This window comes from Dendropsophus ebraccatus, chromosome 13 (genome assembly GCF_027789765.1).
Source record: "Dendropsophus ebraccatus isolate aDenEbr1 chromosome 13, aDenEbr1.pat, whole genome shotgun sequence".
NCBI classification, from domain to species: domain Eukaryota; kingdom Metazoa; phylum Chordata; class Amphibia; order Anura; family Hylidae; genus Dendropsophus; species Dendropsophus ebraccatus.
Genome location: NC_091466.1, coordinates 12,364,021 through 12,384,971, shown reverse-complemented (window position 1 = coordinate 12,384,971; position 20,951 = coordinate 12,364,021). Strand labels below are relative to the sequence as shown.

The following is a 20,951-nucleotide window of genomic DNA, read 5'->3' as shown; positions in this document are numbered from 1 at the left end:
CTTTTTTGGTCCTCTCCTCCAGGAGAAACATTAAAGTGAAACTCCGGAGGAAAAGAAAAATTCAAATCAACTGGTGTTAGTTATAAAGTTTTGTATTTGAAAAAAAACTAGTCTTCCAGTTCTTATCAGCGCTGTATGTCCTGCAGGAAGTGGTGTATTGTCTCCAGTCTGACACAGTTCTTTCTGCTGCCACCTCTGTCCATGTCGGCAGCAAATCTCCATAGAAAACCTCTCCTGCTCTGGACAGTTCCTGACATAGACAGAGGTGGCAGCAGAGAGCACTGTGTCAGACTGGAGACAATGCACCACTTTCTGCAGGTACTGGAAGTAATTTACAAATCTATATAACTGACACCAGTTGATTTAAAAAACAGCCCTTTAACTCTTTGCTTCGAACCCGTCTCTCCAATCTAGGAGAAGGGTTCCTGGACAGACCCCCTCAATGACGTCTATATAACTCCGTAGGCCTCTGACTATGAGCGCAGGCCGGATCTGTAGACTTGATTCCCATTCAAAGAAAACAAATGGAAACTATTATGATGCTCTGGCCCGATGAGTCCTCCTCTGCCAACACGGGAGACAATTGCTGGGATCCAGTCACCTCCACGTTGTATTACGCAGGTTGTATTGTAGCATAAAAACATGTTTTGAAGGTTGGAGGATGTGGGTGATGTCTGATTTCCTGAACGAAGCTTTGAAGTTCCCTCAGCAATATCTTACAGCCGAGAGAACGTTCTCCTGGTGAAAAACAATCGGAGAATTAGTAATATAGAGAGATGAGATGTGCTCAGCTGGAGATCCTATTGCAAATATCTTCACGCATCAACCACCCCCTGTACCTCCCCCCGACCATATGACTTTTAAAGATGTCACAGACAGGAATCCAAAACGGCTGGGGGGTAAATATGGAGGACCTGGTGTTACTATCTATTACACTGTAACCCACTGACTTCAAACCCACATGTAATAGCAGCCAACAAAGGACGGCTGATGACTGTGTACGGAAAATAATAACGTATATACATTACCTCTCCACACTCCCCGGTGTCTTCCTGGCTTCTCCCCGCTCCCTGCAGCCGCCAGAGCAACTTCAGAGCTGGTGTTTTGAAGTGACTGCCTGCTCAGCCAATCACCGGCCAGGATGGGACCGTTGTGGCCAGTTATTGGCTGAGTGGTCTGTCATTTAGGAGACCGGCTCTAAAGTTCCAGCAGTGGCTGCAGGGAGCGGAGGGAGGCCAGGAAGACACGGGGGAGTATGCATGGGTATGTATTTACTTTATTATTTTACAGTTTTAATGCAAGGGCATGCATGGACATCACTAAAGATATATAGTGTCCCACCACGGGTGTTACTAGTCTGAATACCCCTCACAAAAGCCTGTACTCAAAGTATAGTGGTAATGAAGTTATGTATAAGTTTTGCCACTAGATGTCAGTAGTATGTGTTTTCATGTCTGTATATTGCTCAGCTGGAGTGAACAAAGGGTTATTGTTTTGTTTATGATCTGCGCACCAATGAGAGCTGCTCTTCTCTTCAACCTATCTCTATCCTTCTTTCTTCTTACACACTCTTTTCCACCACTCACATGAGCTGTTACACACCCTGTAGGAAGTTGTCACAGGGGGAAAGGAAGTGTACACCCACACCTAGGGAGTGTTAGTCAAGTTTCTGTAGAGAAAGGACGCAAGACAGGGTGCTCCCTGCTGTAGTCACGCTGGGCCCTGGCTCTGCCAGGTCCCCTGTCAGGAACACTTAGTCAGTCTAGTGTAGTCTAGTCTGGAGTTTGGTAGTGGACAGACACATGGAAGACACAGAGACCCTTTTCTTCTTTAAAGCAACACTTCTACCTCTAATGCAGTGCTTAATACCAACAGAGAGGACAAGTCAGGGATCACCTCAACCCACACCGCAAACAACTCAAACACAGTGCAGGACAGTATCCTACAAGCTAGAGGAACTGATCTGGATAGAGCAAAGCAGCCAAGAGCCTACGTATCTCGCAGCGCAGGTGAAACCAGATAACTTTGGACACCTTGCTCAATTCAGGTAACAAGGTCTGGGGCCTGTGTCATCCTAGAAGGATGGGTCACCCGACACTGTAGGGCAACAGGTGGTTACAGCGTCAAAGGTCTCAAGTATTCTCAAGTATTCTTCTTCTTCTAAAATTCCATCAGAGCACAGTACTACATTGGGTTGGGACTCTCAAGACACACTCCTCTTCACTACTCTGAACTCTCGTGATGACCTATTTCTCTCCACTTCTTTGAACTCACTCTACTCTTCTCAGCACGCAACCAAGTCGGCACTGCTACTCTACGTTCACTACCTCTACAGTCCTCGGTGCTGATCTAGTCAAGTCAAGTCCAAAGTGATTGTCTTTTTGTATGCCAATGTATTCGTCAGTAAAGGAAGAGTTTATATATTTTACCGTCCTTGGGATATCTCCCCTTTCTGTGGGTGGCGGTACCAACATTCCGGGTGGGTCATAACTCCACTTCAGACAACCGTGATAAGCGGCCAAGGGACCCATCACAACCTACCACCTGGCTGAGCTATATTCCACCAACCAACCACCACAGTAGTGGAGTCACACAGTACCATCTAGCAAGTGACTGGTCGCAGCTGCAACACCACACGGCTGGAGGACTTGTGTACATATAGTGATTCATTACGTAGAGAGTGTAAGAATAGGAGTTAGCCCAGTCATAGCATTTATTATTTATCCACTTGATAGTTGATAAATGTGTTATCACTGGGGGTCTGACTGCCATAACCCCAACCGATCAGCAACCCTCAAGTGCCCCTCCTCATTAAAGTAGTAGTATGCTAATAGGCACTTCACTGCCAAGGCCGTAGATAAAGATTCAAGGGATCTTCACAGCGTAGGCAGACAGCAAATTAGGAGGAAGGGGTTAACACACAGACTTTGGTATGAAATTACTCCTCTGACCTCTAAACTGTGTGACACCTCTGCTCCTGTCAGTGCCAATGCACAGACCTCCATATACTGCTGAGCATTAGAGTTAACATTTTGCAGGTCAGGCATAAGCAGTTAACCTTATGATTGTAAGGAGGGCCTATGGGCCCCTGATTTATGGCCCAGTTGCGGCTGCCACCTCTGCAATCCCTATAGCTATACCACTGAAGGCACGTGGGGTACCTAGGTACTGCCTATCCATTAATCAATTGGGGGCAGGGGGGCATCCTACCCTTTACAAGGTACAACTATCTCCTTACTGTGTACAATCTGCTTGGGTTGTAGAGTGCATGGTTTAAACGATGTGGGAGATGGTAGAGTGAAGGACATGTTTCCATTGAGTATGGTAGACCTAAGCTAATAAAACAGGCAGGTTTCCATGGTAAGAAAGAAAGTGTCACGGTAGAAACAAGCAGAGGAGGATTGAACTGTTTCCCATTGGGTTGAGGAGAGCCTCCATATAGAGACTAAGAGCTAACCAGATGAGTCAGCAGAGTCAAAACAGATGCGTCAGCAGAGTCAAAACATATACTGAAAATACTACTTGATTGTGGGTAACACCTACTGTAAGGTTACAACCACCAAGACTCTGTACCTTGTGTGACCTTCAGTGCAAAGATGAGTTATTGGGTGCGCCGGGTCTTTACCGCTGTTATTTTGCAAGTTTTTATTGAAAACTTTAGGTCTCTGCATTTTCATGTAGTTGAATGATGCTCCGATTATTTATTCTTATATTTTCTAACTGGTCAGATATGTGTTCTGTGGAAGTTCTGCATTTCTTACTTAAGAAGCCCGACATCACTATTAACTTCCTTAATCCTTCCCAGAAGCTTCAGAAGAGGCCAAGTCACTGCTGGGAGATCTCATAGAAAGTACAATATTTTACAAGAATGAGTCCACACTCACATGTAAATATGTTTTTCTATCTTTTGATGGGACAACCCTGAGGATATGACCCTGCTATACAATGTAAAGTAGTCAGTGTAAAGCTTGTATACCAGTGTAATATGGTATGCTCTCAAAAAATCTCATCACACAGCCATTAAAGGGTTTATACGGGTAACAAAAACAATATTCCAAACGATTCCCCTTCCCAATACCACCCTATGTCTAATATACATGTATAACCTATCTTGCACTCTTTCCCTGTTTTTTTTTTTTTCTCACACCTACCTGCTCTGGGTGTCTAAAATCTTCTTCTCTGTGTCCACTCTGACCACGCTCAGCTTTTTCTTCTCCTCTCCCTTTGTACACGCAATACATATGATCTTCTTTCTGAGGGTCGGGGCTAATCCCAGCCCCTTCCCCCGTGCATCAGCTGCTGGCTCCCTCACCCCACACCCGCTGTCTGTCATGGACTATGTCTATTATAAACTATGAACACTATCTAATTTACTGCCCACTATAACAATAATCACCCCACCCTGCCCCGTCAGCCGCGGCGTACCAATATGGTCCAGCACCCCCATCAGCCGAAGCCATCACAATGTAGAGCCCAGTACCACCACCACCAGAACACCACAAGCATTGCATCCCCCAAACCATCCTCCCCCCCCCCCCGGCCAGCATTACCATAGTCAGAGTCATCGGTGTTGTGTGGTCCCATGTTGCTTCCTTCGTGCAATGGTGACTCTATATAATTTTATCATGTGTGAAATACTAAGGAAATACTCAAAACATGACCTGTTGGTGGCCATGAGGATCAGAATTGAGAAGCTTTAGTGACCTCCATGCTCAAGAGAGTTAAGGCAGTGCTGGAAAATAATGGAGGCCACACAGGCCATTTTCATTTTTGTTGCCAGGGGTTTAGACATTAATAGCTGCGTGTCGAGTTATTTTGAGGGTTATACAGGCTGACATAGTGTCACATGAAAAGATATAATAAAATATTTACATGAGGGGTATACTACTGTAGGTTCACTTACTGTCTCCTCATCTCCCACCTCAACGTTTCTAGCCTCGGTCCATCCAGTATTTTGGCCTCATTGAGTGGATGAGCTCTGGGTTCAAGACTTGTGTCCTCAACCAAAATCTTTAAGCCTGTTTGTTGCAGAATAGGCTTCATAGTAGCCACCTGTGTACCAGGGCAATGTCTGTGGCTGGGGCAGGACTGTGGGTGTCTCACTTTGGTTGTTGTCATAGAAAAAAAGACAATAATGGTGTTTCCCTGGGCCTGCCGGAGAAGCTGCCATGTACCTGCTTTACATATCTTTGGCCTGAAGAGTTGCACCGTCTGGCAGTTGAACAGTGGTGATGTCTACAGATAAAGACTTATGAGACAAGTAATAGGCGGTCTCTGGACAGGGAATGAAGTTCTTGGTCAGGTGGCTCCCACCATACAAAGATGGGGCACTCAAACATTCACTCCTCCGAGCAGGAAAAGCTGAAAAATGCCCTTGGACTTTGGAATATAACTGGTTGTTTTAGCTTCAATTGAGGTTGATTGGTCTTCAAGTGCAATGAAATTCTAAATTCTATTACAAGGGCTTTCCAACAGAAACCAGTGCCTCTAACAATCTTAGGAAATCATAGTGGGTGCAGACTGGAGCCAGTGGTATCACTTATCCCCATCTATATGGATTCCTTGGGGAACATGATCTCCATCATCCTGTGTGATCTGTTGTGATCACTAACAAAGTCCCGTTAAGGCAACTGTCACATTGTGATACATGGTGCCAGGTGACCACTGCCTGACACCACCCCCACCCCCACCATTGCAGCACCATTTTACTTACATATCCTTGTATCTTCACTGTTCCTGCTCTGTATATGTGAGTTATCATCACTAGGACCAGCCAGCTCGTACACCGATGAGAAAGGGCGGTTTGAATTCTTAAAAATGAAAAACGAAAAACATATAACTGAGATGAAGACTACAGGACAGCTGTGCTTAATTCTATGGCTACTTCTTTGGTCTACATAAAGAACTACTTGATGTTCCTATTTTCAGCTTCCTCGTAGGCTCGCTTGAATGGCAGTTAAAGAATATGATATTTTTGGCAAAATAATCGGCAAAAAGATTCCATCATCAATGGTATCAAACAGGAGACATGCATCTTTGTAGCTTGGGCCATACAATAGGGCCCTAAGCCATATACCTTGTCTAATTCTACACTATGTCCTAAGAAACTAGTGACGTGAACTAATAGAAGATATACTTCTTAGATATTATTGCTTCCCACGTACCTCAGATTTCTTGACTGTGGCATACACTGTATGGGTGGGATCAGGCGTTTCCTCTAATACTGGTGCGGGGGCTGGGGGTCTACTTTGTTCGCCATTTGAAGGATTGGTGCATTGTTTTTTATGCTGACCTATCAAAAGTCACAAAAAAGAACATGCACATTATAAGTAGAGATGAGCGAACCGGTTCGGCCGGTATGGGATCCTGTTCAGATTTTTCCAAAAATCCGAGTCCAATCGGATTCAGATTTTTGGAAATCCGCTCCGATTTTTTATTTTTTTTTCTTGCTTTCTAAAATGGCAGCCGCTATTTTAGAAAGCAGGAAAAGTGCTTTCCCATGATGCCCGGAACACATCCAATCAGCAGGGATCTTGCACTAGCCCACCCCCTGTGTGACGTCGGTATTGCTTTCAGAGGAGCGGTCACATGACCGCACCACGCAGTCTGCACAGAGAGAGGAAGGAGGTTGTTACTGGCTGCAGTGCACACAGCTTGTGATTATCAAAACGCTGCTGGTGCTGCTGCTGTTGTGTACTACAGACTACTGAGAAAATATTGTAGGAATGGAAAGAAAAGATTAGGAAAGCGGAGAGGAGAAACATCTAGTGATTGAGAGAGAAATATAGAGAGGGCAAAAGATAGATTAGGCATAGGACAGCAAAGGGTGCACGGAACAAAAACGTGCTCTACAGATATACAAGTTCTATATTTCTGTGTGTATATCACATTCGTCTTATCCTGAGAGACAAAAATACCTGGTTCAGGTGTATAGCATAAAAGTCTTTAAAAAAGTGCTATACATATAGACAATTTCTATACTTGGACCCTTCTGATAGTGTGTATATCACATCCGTCTTATCCTGAAAGACAAAAATACCCGGTGCAGGACCTTAACTGGTATCCAGGTTGACTACTGGTGTGCCTGCCCTTGCCTCCATGTTGGCTACTGCTGCTCCTGCCTGGCCTCCATGTTGGCTACTGCTGCTCCTGCCTGACCTACATGTTGACTACTGTTGCTGATGCCTGTCCTCCATGTTGGCTACTGCTGCTCCTGTCTGGCCTCCATGTTGACTACTGTTGCTGATGCCTGTCATCCATGTTGACTACTGCTCCTCCGATACTGGCCTCAAATGACTATTGCTGGACCTCCACTGACCTCCAATGACTACTGCTGCGTATTGCTGGACCTCCACTGGCCTCCAATGACTCCATTCTATGCTGGGCATTTGGGTGGACAGCGGGATCTGCCTGAACATAGAATGGAGCCTATGGAATGGGCGGAACTTCAAGTGGGAGCGCAGGGGGCAAGCAGCGGAATCCGCTGGAGGTTATTCGTGTGATTTCCGTAGTGTGTACATTCCCTCATGGTGATCTTATTGGTTGTTCTGCCCTATGTGAGCTGTAGTGGTTGCCATTTTGGTTTCCTGCCCTGTGTGAACTGTAATGGTGGCTATATTGGTTTTCTGCACTGTCTGAACTGTAATGGTGGCCATATTGGTTGTTCTGCCCTATGTGAGTTATAATGGTGGCCATATTGGTTTCCTGCGCTGTGTGAATTGTAATGGTGGCCATATTAGTTGTTCTGCCATATGTGAGCAGTAATGGTGGCCATATTGGTTGTTCTGCCCTATGTGAGCAGTAATGGTGGCCATATTGGTTGTTCTGCCCTATGTGAGCAGTAATGGTGGCCATATTGGTTGTCCTGTACAACTTAAGCTGTAATGGTGGACATATTGGTTGTTCTGCCCTATGTGAGCAGTAATGGTGGCCATATTGGTTGTTCTGCCCTATGTGAGCAGTAATGGTGGCCATATTGGTTGTTCTGCCCTATGTGAGCAGTAATGGTGGCCATATTGGTTGTCCTGTACAACTTAAGCTGTAATGGTGGCCATATTGGTTGTTCTGCCCTATGTGAGCTGTAATAGTGGTCGTATTAGTTGTCACCTAGCTTGCCATATCTGGATATACGTATAGAATTATAATATTATAAACAGTTTCTACAATATTTACATGTATTTACCCTTGTTACATTTTCTTTTGATCACCACCACCAACACAACAACTATAGGAAGAAAGATGACCAAGAGTACTGGAGTGTACGGCATTAAGTACCAAAGACTGTTATCTAGAGGAGAAAACAAATGCACAGATTTCAGCATAGTAATCCGGAAGTATATCCCATCTACAGTTAATATAATAATCGTATTAGAGATGAGCGCATGGTTTAAGCTGATGCGGAGACCACTCATTCTACCATTGCTAGTCTGCTCGTCGTGATTCAGGATTATTGACTCACACACTGTATGTAGCGAATGGTGCAACCGGTGCCAGTTCAGCAAATCAGGAAAATCAATCATCTAATCATCTCTGGTGTTCAGAATGACATCACTCCATAGACTGTATTATTGACAATCTTTCTGGCAAACTCTTTTGGCTTAGATAGTCCATCAATCAGTGTTAGTCATTTCCTGGGTCCGCTGGTAGGTTTGTCTGTCTCTTAAAGGGTAAAGGCTTGGCTCACATTACAATTTTAGTGTATGTTAATAGTGTACATTAACCCCTTAGTGATTGGCCTATTGTCTAAATTTTTAACCATTGCATTCCAAGAGCCATTACTTTTTTTTGTTGACACAGCCATATGAGGGCTCGTTTTTTGTGGGACAAATTTTACTTTTCTATGGTGCCATTTTGAGATTCATGTAAGTTATTGATTAATTGTATTTAATCCTTTTTTTTTGGGGGGGGGGGGGGCAGTGGTTAATGGAAAAATTTTTTAACCCCCTACCGCCACTACACTGTAAATTAACTTCCAGGGATCGTAAATTAACGTTGCTGCAGCCTCAGGCATAGGTTGCAGCTATGTTAATTTACGATCCCTGCATGACTAAGGCTCAAAAGCTGTGCCTTTGTCATCTGCGGCAGGTCCCGGCTATCAGTGATAGCCAGGGACGTGCTGCAACTGTTAGCGCTGGAGCCGCCAGTAGACAGAGTATGTGCCCTTGAGATGAATTTGAAACATCATTAAGCGTGCTCTGTGCACTGTGAAGAGGTCATTCCACAGGGAGCTGCTATTGTCACCTCTATTTGCTGGTGTCACATGACACTGTAATGTTGTACAGATCACTTTACAGCAGCCTCCTCTTATCACCACAGACACAACACGAAGTCTCAGCTTAGTTTTTGCCCCAGTGGTGAGAATGAAAACTGCATGATCTCAGAAGTCCGGGGAAAATTTTTATTAAGAGGAACCTGTCACCCGGGATGCAGGCGCAGAGCCAGTCCGACCCCTGGTGCAGCCCTGGATACTTACCCTTTCTTGCAAGTCCCGCTCCTGGACCTGGTCCCGGGACAAAGATATCCCCATCGACAGCGGTGCACACGCACTGCAGAGATGAGTCCGATGCCCATAGAGAATGACAGCTCCATTCATTCTCTATGGGCATCAGACTCATCTCTGCTGATTAGGCGCCGATATATCCGTCCCGGGTCCGGTCCCAGGAGTGAGACTTGCAGGAAAAGATAAGTATCCGGGGCTGCATCGGGGGGTCGGGCGGGCTCTGCGCCAGCGTCCCAGGTGACAGTGTTGTATTGCCCCCCAAAAGTTATACAAATCACCCATATACACTTATTACAGGAAATGCACATAAAGTGCTTTTTTCCCTGCACTTACTACTGCATCAAGGCTTCACTTCCTGGATAACATTGTTATGTCACTTCCTGGATAACATGGTGATGTCACTTCCTGGATAAAATGGTGATGTCACTTCCTGGATAACATGGTGATGTCACTTCCTGGATAAAATGGTGATGTCATGACCCGACTCCCAGAGCTGTGCGGGCTGTGACTGCTGGAGAGGATGGTGGCAGAGGGACACTGAGGGACACAGGGCACTGGAGGGACACTAAGCATCCCTCTGCCATCATCCTCTCCAGCAGCCACAGCCCGTCCGCTCTGGAAGGCTGGTCGTGACATCACCATTTTATCCTGGAAGTGACATCACCATGTTATCCAGGAAGTGACATCACTGTGTTATCCAGGAAGTGACATCACCATGTTATCCAGGAAGTAAAGCCTTGATGCAGGGGGAAAAAAAACACTTTATGTGCATTTCCCGTAATAAGTACAGTATATATTGTATAATAAGTATATATTGGTTATTTGCATAACTTTTGGAGGCAATACAATACTTTAATTAAAAAAAAAAATCCTGGGGTTCTTCTTTAAATGGATAGATATTTATAGATAGAAAAATGGAAGATTAGAAAAAAAAAAATCACCAAAAATTCTTTAAAAATATGTTTAACAAAAAAAGCATTATTTATAGAGTAAGTCATTTTCTGATGATGACACATTCCCCTTTTTAAGAGAATACGGGGAAAAAGTAAAAATATAGGGACATATTAAAGAAGCTATACCTACCCTTCCCCTTGCCCCTGCAGAGTCACCACCGCTTATAGACCACCAGTCTCCTGTAGCTCCCCATCCTGCGATGCCACGAACCAGCTCAGAAATGTCCATACAGATAGTCAGTGACGGGGGCAGGACACCTCTGCAGTCACTGACTGGCTGAGCGGATACTTCCTGTTGGGTCATGACAACACAGGAACTGAGAGAAAACTGAACACCAGAGGCTGAGATCGAGCTGGAGACACTGCACTAGGGGGGCATGGGGACAGGTGAGTACGGCTTCTTTCTTATGTTTATTATATTGTGCCCCATGGGACTTCCAGCTACCATCACATCCTTGTGCCAATGCATGGAGCATGGGAAATTACTATAGAAGCTTTTACGCCTCTGACTGGCATGACACAGACTACAAATCCCAGCTGCACCATTGCTGCCTTCCCTGGGTTGCCACATTCATGTCAGTATATGAGATTCTGCTATGGGCATCATAAGTAATAGTTAGACCAATGGAGACCATAATCTCTTCTGGCTAAGCCTTTCCTTTTACTCGCTGCTTTTGAAAAACTTTCAGTAATTTCCCCATAGACCATTCTGGTAATAAAAAAAAAATGGTTCCTTCCCCAGCGCCCAGCAAGATATCCTGAGCAGCAATGAAAACCTCAAACACAGGAAGACAAAGCGAAGAACGTGCCAGTCGTAGGAAATGCTGCTATGTGTCACCCATAGATATATATAGGAATGTCTTCATAGATTCCTACATGTGGCAAGACAAAACATTCAGTGATTCCAGGAACCCTTATTGTCTCACTTTCATCATGACGCAGCTCTTGTTACAATGACTCAGAACATGTGCGTCTCCTGAAATGCTCCTGGGGTTCAGGCTAATTCCACTACATAGGACCTCCACATTTTATATCTATGAAACCACAAATAGTACAATATGTATGAATGATCCTACTCCAGATCCACCAGCCAACCATATAGTATTAAAAACAAACTTTCTCCTTTGCCCCATAAAGGGAGCCATGGGGGGACTTTTTCTGTTTAATAATAATAAGGAAATTTAGACCAGCCAAGGAGTCTTTTGTTCCTGACAATATGTACTGAAAGAAAGCAAACATTGTCTTAGGTAGTGAATTATAATGAGATTGTATTATAAAGTGCTGATTCAGGGAACAGTACCTCTAGGCTTTGGCCTCACCAACTAGCCACAACCACCACACTACTCGTCACCACCACTACACCTCTCCTCACGACCACCACATCATTCATCCCCTCCACACCACTTGTCAACACCACTCATCAACACCACCTTTTGCGTCACCACCACCAAACCATTTGTCACCACCTAACCACTCGTCACCACCACTACACCAATCCTCATATCCACCACACCATTCCTCGCCCCACCACACTCGTCACCACCACTACACCACTCCTCATGACCACCACACCATTCCTCCCCCCCACCACACTCGTCACCCCACTACACCAATCCATACGACCACCACACCTTTCATCCCCTCCACAACACTCATCACCACCACTACACCACTCCTCACGACCACCATACTATTCATCCCCTCCACCACACTCGTCACCACCACTACACCACTCCTCACGACCACCACACCTTTCATCCCCTCCACAACACTCATCACCACCACTACACCACTCCTCACGACCACACCATTTATCCCCTCCACCACACTCATCACCACCACCACTCCTCACGACCACCACACCATTCATCCCCTGCATACCACTTGTCAACACCACTCATCCCCACTACCTTACGTGTCACCACCAGCAAACCATTTGTCACCACCTAACCACTTGTCACCACAATCACACCACTCTTCATCACAACACAACTCATGAACACCACCGCATCACCACTTGTTACCACACCACTCATCCCCACCACACCACTCGTCACCACCACCACTAAACCACTTGTCACAACCACACAACTTGTCACCACAGCACTCATCACAACCACACCACTCGTCCACACCACACCATTCATCACCACCACACCACTCATCACAACCACACCACTCGTCCACACCACACCATTCATCACCACCACACCACCCATCACAACCACACCACTCATCCACACCACACCATTCATCACCACCACACCACTCATCATCCTCAGCTTCCACTCTCATTTCAGCAGCCTATCATACCACACCCTGCTGGTTCCAGCCTATATAACCTTGGGTCACCTTTTGGAAGAGGTGTATAACCAAGTCACATTAGCATCCCACTGACTCCATGTACCAAAGCACCAAAAATAACAAACACCAAGTGTGTCAGTTCCAGCAACAACTTACAAGACCCAACCAACAGTTTAGCATCAGCTCCTGTTTCATTCCCGAAAAAACAAATATACAATTTACACATACAATAAAACTTCTTGAAAAGACCGGCTCTTTGAGAAGACCACCTTATTCAGATTTCATGTAATGGATTTTCAGTCTACCATACATTATACACCCCCACAAAAAAAAAAAATTTTCAATGTAATTTTATGTGGTTTCTCAAAAGAGGTTTCAGTGTATACAGACAATGATAAAAGGTATAAAACACTTAGCAAACAATCCCAGCAGAAGGTACATAACACATATCAGTAAGTGCAGTCATTTCCCATATTACCTTTGCTGGGGTTGCATGCGGATGACAAGGTGTGGTTACTAGATTGCTCGTTCACAGAGTTTCTGGCTGTGCAGGTGTAGGTGCTGTTGGCATTGTCACTGGTGATGCTGATCTCTAAGGTGCTGCTGTCATGGCTCAGGTTCTCATCATCCTTCATCCAGCTGATGGTCACGTTCTCTCCTGTCTGCATCAAGCACTTCATGATGACCTTACATGTGTCATTCCGAGAATCCTCTGTTACGCTGACCGTCAAATTTGAGATTCCCTCTGTTCCAATGGAAATATAAGAGCATAATAAATCATTCACATCAAAATGCCATTCTATTTGTGGGATTGCTTCCTTCTCTTCTTGGCCCTTGCTTTCAGATGATTGGACATGATGGGGAGAGACACGCCTTTGTCTATATAAGGTCTCACAGCTGACAATGCATATCAGAGCAAACACCGAATCATGAGGAGGAAAGGACTGCCTGTAGAGCTCAGAGACAGGATTGTGTAGGGAAGCAGATAAAAACATTTCAGCTGCTCTGAAAGTTCTCAAGAGCACAGTGGCCTCCATAATTGTAATATAGAAGGAGTTTGGAACCACCAGGCCTCTCTCTAAAGCTGCTGTCCTACCAAACTAAGTAATCAAGGAGAAGAGCCTTGGAAAGAGAGGTGACCAAGAACCCAATGGTCAATCCGGCTCCAAAGATCCTGTGGGAGAAACTTCCAGAAGGTCACCATCATTGCAGGCTCCCCCAATCTAGGGGTTATGGCAGAGTGGTCGGAAAGAAGATGCTCCTGAGTGACAGACACATGAAAGCTGCTGGGAATTTGCACTAAAAAACCATACACCTTAACTTAGGCTGGGTTCACACTATGTATATTTGAGGCTGTATTTGTGAGGCTGTATAGCAACCAAAACCAGGAGTGGATTGAAAACACAGAAAGGCTCTGTTCACATAATGTTGTAATTGAATGGATGGCCGTCATTTAATGGCAAATATTTGCTGTTATTTTAAAACAACGGCTGTGGTATTGAAATAATGGCCGTTATTTACTGTTATATGGCGGCCATCCACTCAATTTCAACATTGTGTGAACAGATCCTTTCTGTGTTTTCAATCCACTCCTGGTTTTGGTTGCTATGAGGACCTGACATGAGGACCAAATACTGCCTGAAATATACATAGTGTGAACCCAGCCCCCGGCTATGTTCCCACGGCGTATCAGATCGGCCATTCCGTGACCCCGGCCGGGTCACAGAGCAGCCGGTCTGTGCCCGGATCATCGCGGCCGGTACTTAAGTACCGGCCAGATGATCCGGCCGGCCGTGGAGCTCTGATCAGGGTTGAGGGAAAGCTGACTGGAGTACACTACAGAGATATTCTTAAAGGAAATGTCTGGTGATTTGTAAAATTTGTTAGCCGGCAGGGAGAGGGGAGGACATAATAAATAATCACTACTTGCCTCTGCCTGTGCCCCCCGAAGTGCCGTGTCACAGGCCCTGGGAAGGCATTTTACTTAGAGTTCCAATGTTATCATGACTCGGGGGGGAAATACCCGACCTGGCTGATGGATTGCCCCATTAGCCACAGCCTGGTTGGGATGTTCCTGTCAAAGGAGATGCCAGAGCCTGGCGGGGGTCCCAAAGCAGCAAGCCAGCGCTGCAGAGGCAAAGGGAAAGGTGAGTAGTGATTGTTTATTATGTCCTCCGCAGCCCCCCCCCTCCCCCCTGCCTCTATCAGCTGAGGAATTTTAACAATCGACGGACTTCTCCTTTAAAGAAAACCTGATCCAGAGTGCTCTGGACCTTAGACTAGACTAAAGGTTCATTTTCCAACAAGACAATGACTCTAAGTACCATATGCCAGGGTAGCTATGTGATGTTGTGGCTTCTGCGTGGGTGCAGGGTCACTTTGGCACTTTTCACGGTGGCCAGGAGTGGTGTTGGAACCTAACCCAGGACAAACGGGCACTGTGCTTGAGGTTTACTCAAGTGTAAATTTGGTGTCCCCCACGATGATGTTGTAGCGGTAGGACGGCCGGTCACTTGCTAGGTGGAAGTGTGACGCCACTGTTGGTGGTGGATGGCCGAGATACAGCCGGACCTTAAGGAGCCAGTGCCTGGTGGGCACACAGGTGTGATGGCACGTCTGCTTTTTGAGTATTAGGCAGGTTGTACCCTTCTCTCTTGTGGTCGGTGTCCTGTCGGGTTGCTGCCGGGTCCCTTGGGATAGTGTAGTCACAGGTGGGCAGAGCGGTGTAGTAACCCTCCCGAATAGTGGTAGGACCCGCCACCCACAGAGAGGGAAAATGTCCCAAGGTTGCGGTGTACGAGCTGTGCAGGTGGTAGCCAGTAATCACAGACTTAGATGATAAGGTTGACTTGCTTTACTCTTTGTAAATGTGCAGCAGGGAATACAACGAATCTTGAAATACACTTGATACAGTTCCAATAAATACACGAACTTAGAACCACCAGATCTGCGAGATAAGTGCTGAGTAGGATGTAGTAGAGTTGATGAGGTTGTACTGAGGTAGTAGAGAGGAAGGTGCCATGACAGTCTCAACCCAAGTAGTAATGTGCTCTGCCGGGAGGTTGGAGTGCTTAGAAGAATACTTGTAGAAGAAGAAGAAGAAGAAGAAACAACCTGGGTCTGTGTTTTGACCTTTCCTATAGTCTTTACACCACCTTATGCCCACTAGCTTTGGCTGAACCGTACTGATGGGTGACACAGGCTCCAGACCCTGTTACCTGGGATAAGTGGAATGGTTAGGGTTTCCTAAGTACACCCGCGCTGTGAGATGGAGTTCATCGACCTTTAGTATCTTTGCTCCAACTGGATCAGTGCCTAGCTCTTTTGCTCTTTTGCGGAGACTGTCCTGCACTGTAGCTACTCCTAGTCCTCGGCGTGGGTTGAGGTGATCTGTAGGCTAGTCCTCTCTTGAAGTGTTTAACAGTGCATCACACAGCGTGTGTGGTGCCTCAAGAAAGAAGTTTGTAAGCGGGCTCTGTTCTGTGTCGTACCCATGCAGAGTACTGACTAAGAACTAACTTGTAGAGGGGACTGGGCAGGGGGCCAGGGCCCAGGTAGAACCCCGGTGGAGAGCTATCTGAGCTGCATCCTTTCTCCACCAAAGCTCAGCTAAGACTCCTCCTTCACCCAAGGGACTGACTTCCTAACCAGCGTGTAAGATGTGCTGTGGTTGGGTGGAAAGAGTACAATAGAGAAGGGGGAAAGAAAGAGAGGACAGGATAGAAGAAAGGAGGGATCCTACTGGGTAACATAATCTGGTACATACACATACAAATAACCCTTGAGATACTTCAGCCATGCAGCTTCTAGACCTTAGTTACAAAAGACAGCGACATCTAGTGGTGATCTTCTACTACAGCTGCAACAAGACCACAGACAAGTATAGACTTTTACAAGGGTTGTGAAGAATAGCAACACCCACAGTGGGACACCACATAAACAGGTGTATAGGTGCAGGTGCAGGCAGGAGGTAATAGTAAGAGCTGTAACTGCAGGGTAGAGTAGAGGAATGTCTTGAGGGCCCTGTCCAATGTAGCAGTGTACTCTGCCGGGATAACATAGTGGATAACAGAAGTAGAAGAAAAAGAAGATACTTGTACTCATGTATAGATTCACTAATCTGACCACCTTTTGCCCTACAGTGTCGGCTTCCCGTCCTAATAGGGTAGTATGAGGTCCCAGGACCTTGCGCTGGGTTGAGCAGACTTTCAGAGTTGTGCTTAGCAGTAGGATACTTCAGCTTCCTAACACTATTTGTCCTACTAGGGTCAGTACCGAACTCCAGGTGACTGCCCTGCGTCTTGTAGAAGGTATCCCTGGCGTGGACAAGGTTTTTCTCATAGAACACCACTTCCTCCTAGGGTTTCTAGCACTGCATGCTAGCTGTAGTAAGCAACATAGAAGAAACATCTCTAGCTCTGTGGTGTCTCTCTCCATTGACTCAAATAGAAGACTAAAGCCCCTATTACACATGGCGACATAGAGGAGCAAACAAGCGCAAACAAACGCATTATTGAGTATTGAGTGCAGGATGATCAACAAAACCTAACACAAGGCCGCAACACAACCAAATGTGAAAAATTAAATGCATTGTTCATGTCATTTCAGTTTTTTTTACCCACCGTAGACTTTCACTTTAATGTTACAAAATTCTTCCTCTCCATTTGTCTGTTCCACTGTCAGCTCGTAATTTTTTTCATCGCCTCTCTGTAAATTGTTTATCATGACTGATTTATTATTTTCGTGGTAAATGTATTTACTGTGGAGACCATGATGGTGTGACTCGTGGCCTTTCAGCTTGTATGATAGTAATTTTGTCTTTGTTTTGTTCGCAATGGATTTCAGAAGAAGTTTTTCATAATCTGATCGTGTAGATAATTTAAATATGGTTAAAGATTCTCCAAGGATCCCATCCAACTTGATGTCATGTTCACATAGCTTAGATTCACCTAAGAACAGAAGAGTGCACTGTGAGAGTCCGATCGCCTGTTATTTATTATGTAAAATACTATTATTATTATTATTTATTATGTAAAAATTTGCTGGAAAGTTGGGTGAGGACTAGCGATGAGCAAACTTTTCAACAGTTCGGTTCGGCAGTTTTGGCGAACTTTAATGTCAAGTTTGGGTTCGTGCCGAACCGAACTTAAACATACTTCACTAAAACAGCTAAACAACTGCAGATTTTAGCTATTTTAATACGGTTCCTAAAGGCCATTTCTTATACTTACATGTCTGCACTCCCTCAGGGTCCTTCTTCTCCGGTCCCGTCCCGGCGTCTTCTATGGTGAAGGCCCACTCAGCCAATAACAGGCTGCGGTCCTGTCCCGCCCTAATCAGTCTGTTATTGGCCTAGCGGGCTGTCACTCTGTTCTCAGAAGTGACATCTCCCTCAGCCAATCACAGGGCAAGGTGCTATGCCATCCTAATCAGCCTGTGATTGGCTGAGCGTGCTGCCAAAGACAAAAGTGATTCTCGCTCAGCCAATGAAAGGCTAACTGGAATCGGACAGCACCTTAGCCTGTGATTGGCTGACTGGGCGAGTGAGCCTTCACCACAAAGACCCGGTACGGGACCAGAGAGCCACCAGGAGACACTGGGGGACTGCGGACAGGAGAATAATGTTTATTTTTGTTTTTTCTACATGAGCAGCGCCCTCTTACAGAACCCCTCTAAACTTTGCACAAAGTTCAGTTCGGTAGTGAACCAAATTTTTTGCAAAGTTTGAAACAAATCTGGGTTCGGCAGGTTTACTCCGCTCATCTCTAGTAATCAGGGCCGCATCTGCCATGACGCGAAGTGAAGACTTCACCTCAGGCGGCAGATCACACAGCCCTTGAGGGGGGCAGCACCAGCCTCCCCTGCACTATGAGCTTCCATGTTTACATCACATGGATGAACCCAAAATGGAGCAGAAGACAAGAAGTCTTGAATGGGCCAACAAAGGTAAGGAGTTTTTGAAATTCCCACCCAAAAGTAAACAGTTTGGGGTGGAGTTCATAGCCATTTGGGGAGCAATTCTAGGGGTGTGGTTTAAATGTCACAATTTTGGAAATTAAAATTTTGTCAAATATGTAGATATATTGAATCGACTCATTTAAGGTTGCTGGCTATAGTAGGTGTCAGTAATGTAGCATAATAATCTGCATGTGAGTGGCTGGGGTTGTGGTTTGTATAGTTAAAAGAGAAGGCTAAGATGACTGTTTCCTGAAGACTTGGTCTCCAGACCATCTTCCTCCTCTCCTGAATGATCTTGAATAATACTTTTATAATAATAATAAGTTTTGAAGTTTTAAAAAACAAAACTCCACTCCGCCAAAATTATTTTAACCAGCTTCTAGCTCTAGCACTAGCTCTTAGTAGGTAAGATGAAGAAAAAAATGATGATAAAATAAAAACTGCTGTGGTAGCAAAGGGTTAACACCTTTAATAAACCTATTTCCGTATCTTATCTCATTAATCAACTGTCAAAAATTCTGCTCTGCCTTTCACTTCCTGAACCACATCCTGAATCTCAAAACTACATTGGTTATAGTCATATTGGCTTTACCAAGTGTGTATAGGCTTAAAGGGGTCCTCTACCTAACATGGTATGTCTACAAAGCCCTCATGTGGAGTAAAATTGTTGGTAATTCCGGAATACCAAGATGAAAAACATTGTCTTTCGGATAGGCCAAAAATAGCTTCGTTCTAAGGGGGTTAAGATCGTTTTAAAAGTTTGTTAACCCTAATAAAAAAAAAATAAAGCTACGTTAAAGAACCTGACAAAAAAAATCCTGAATCAATAAGCTTAAAATATGATAAATGGTAAACTAGTTAGGCTGACCATAGGTCATGCGGCTGTATTGTAAGACCAAGAAACCAAAGAAAACACAAAACAATTCAAACAGAGAGAAGGAAAAAAAGAAGAAAAAAGAAAATTCGAGCTGTGCCGTAAACCCAAAAAATAAAAAAGGACAAATCCCAATTTCAAGATTATTGGTTGTTATTGTTGTACCCAATTCCCCTCATACAAACGTAATATATCAAAATTACAATTAGATGAGAAAAAGCATGAAGTAAAAGTCAATGAAACTGCCAAAAACATTCACTTGACTGTACATAAGAATTTTGTTCAGTATTATACATCTAAAAAAAAAAAAAAAAAAATTTAATTAAAGAGGTGGTTCAAGGCAAAATATACATTTCATGATTGTGTGTGTGTGCGGTGTAAACATAATAAACGAGCCACACTTACCTGTTCCTGTCCCCCACAGCCTACTCTCCTAGACCCCTGCCGGTCTCCTCTATCTCTCAGTTCCTGTGATGTCAGGTCACCATAGGAACTGCCCGCTCAGCCAATCAGTGGCTAAGGCAGGACACAGCTACAGAGATAGAGACCAGAGAAGGACCAGGAGCAGAGGTTGGGGGGAGTGGGATGTGTTGAGTCTCACTTATTATGTGTATACTACCCCCTGCTGTCCTGATTTTTTTTATTTTATTTTGCCTGGACAACCTCTTTAAGTGTATACAACTGTTTAAAAAACAAAACACAAAAGAACCCTGCATCAGTTAAAAAAAAACTCATATGGATTACAAAAACCCCTACATTATAAAAAAAAATATAGCCATTAAGCTACGAGGAACTGTCCGGTCCTAAAATTTTAGAATAGTCCAAACCTAAATCAGAAAAACCTTGCCGAGCGTCCAAAAATACTCCTAAATGTAATCTCTCCGCCCAATATACACTTACATGAGGAGCCGCATGAGAAGGACAGTAACAGGTACACCTCCTCAGTTCACCAGTGTAGTAAGTTCTATAAAATGTAAACATACTCACCAAAATGACACACGGCCGTATAAAATAGCACACACCGAAACACAGACATGCTTCCAGTATAGTCATCTGTGTAGCCGTACTGCTTCATGGGGCTCAGCTTTGCAAATCTAGAACAGGAAATCTTTTACCTATTCAAACCGAAAGAAGAAAAAAAATAAAAACTGTACATGTCAGGGAAACGGAAAATCATCTGAGTATACTGTACTTCACCAGTGTCGACACGGGGTGACCAGGGCTTACGTGTAATCACCTCCCCCATTTCTCTGCATCCTGTTGGGAATTCCTGCCCTTGTTTCTGTAAGGTTGACTCCATGTCAGTAAGTTTGGGTCACCAAATTTATTTGGGGGGCCACTGTACCCCTACATGGTAGCATTG

At 44.8% G+C, this 20,951-nt stretch overlaps 1 protein-coding gene across 1 annotated transcript; it reads right to left on the bottom strand.

Annotated features, from left to right (window-relative positions):
* Window positions 1-255: 255 nt before the first annotated feature.
* On the bottom strand, window positions 256-20,637 carry LOC138771364 (signaling lymphocytic activation molecule-like). The gene is made up of 7 exons (XM_069951011.1): window positions 20,576-20,637; window positions 17,379-17,705; window positions 13,235-13,501; window positions 8,183-8,287; window positions 6,165-6,292; window positions 5,714-5,810; window positions 256-738 (listed from the first exon to the last, which is right to left on the bottom strand). Coding segments are annotated over exons 1-7 (975 nt in total). The 5' UTR covers window positions 20,625-20,637; the 3' UTR covers window positions 256-736.
* Window positions 20,638-20,951: the final 314 nt, after the last annotated feature.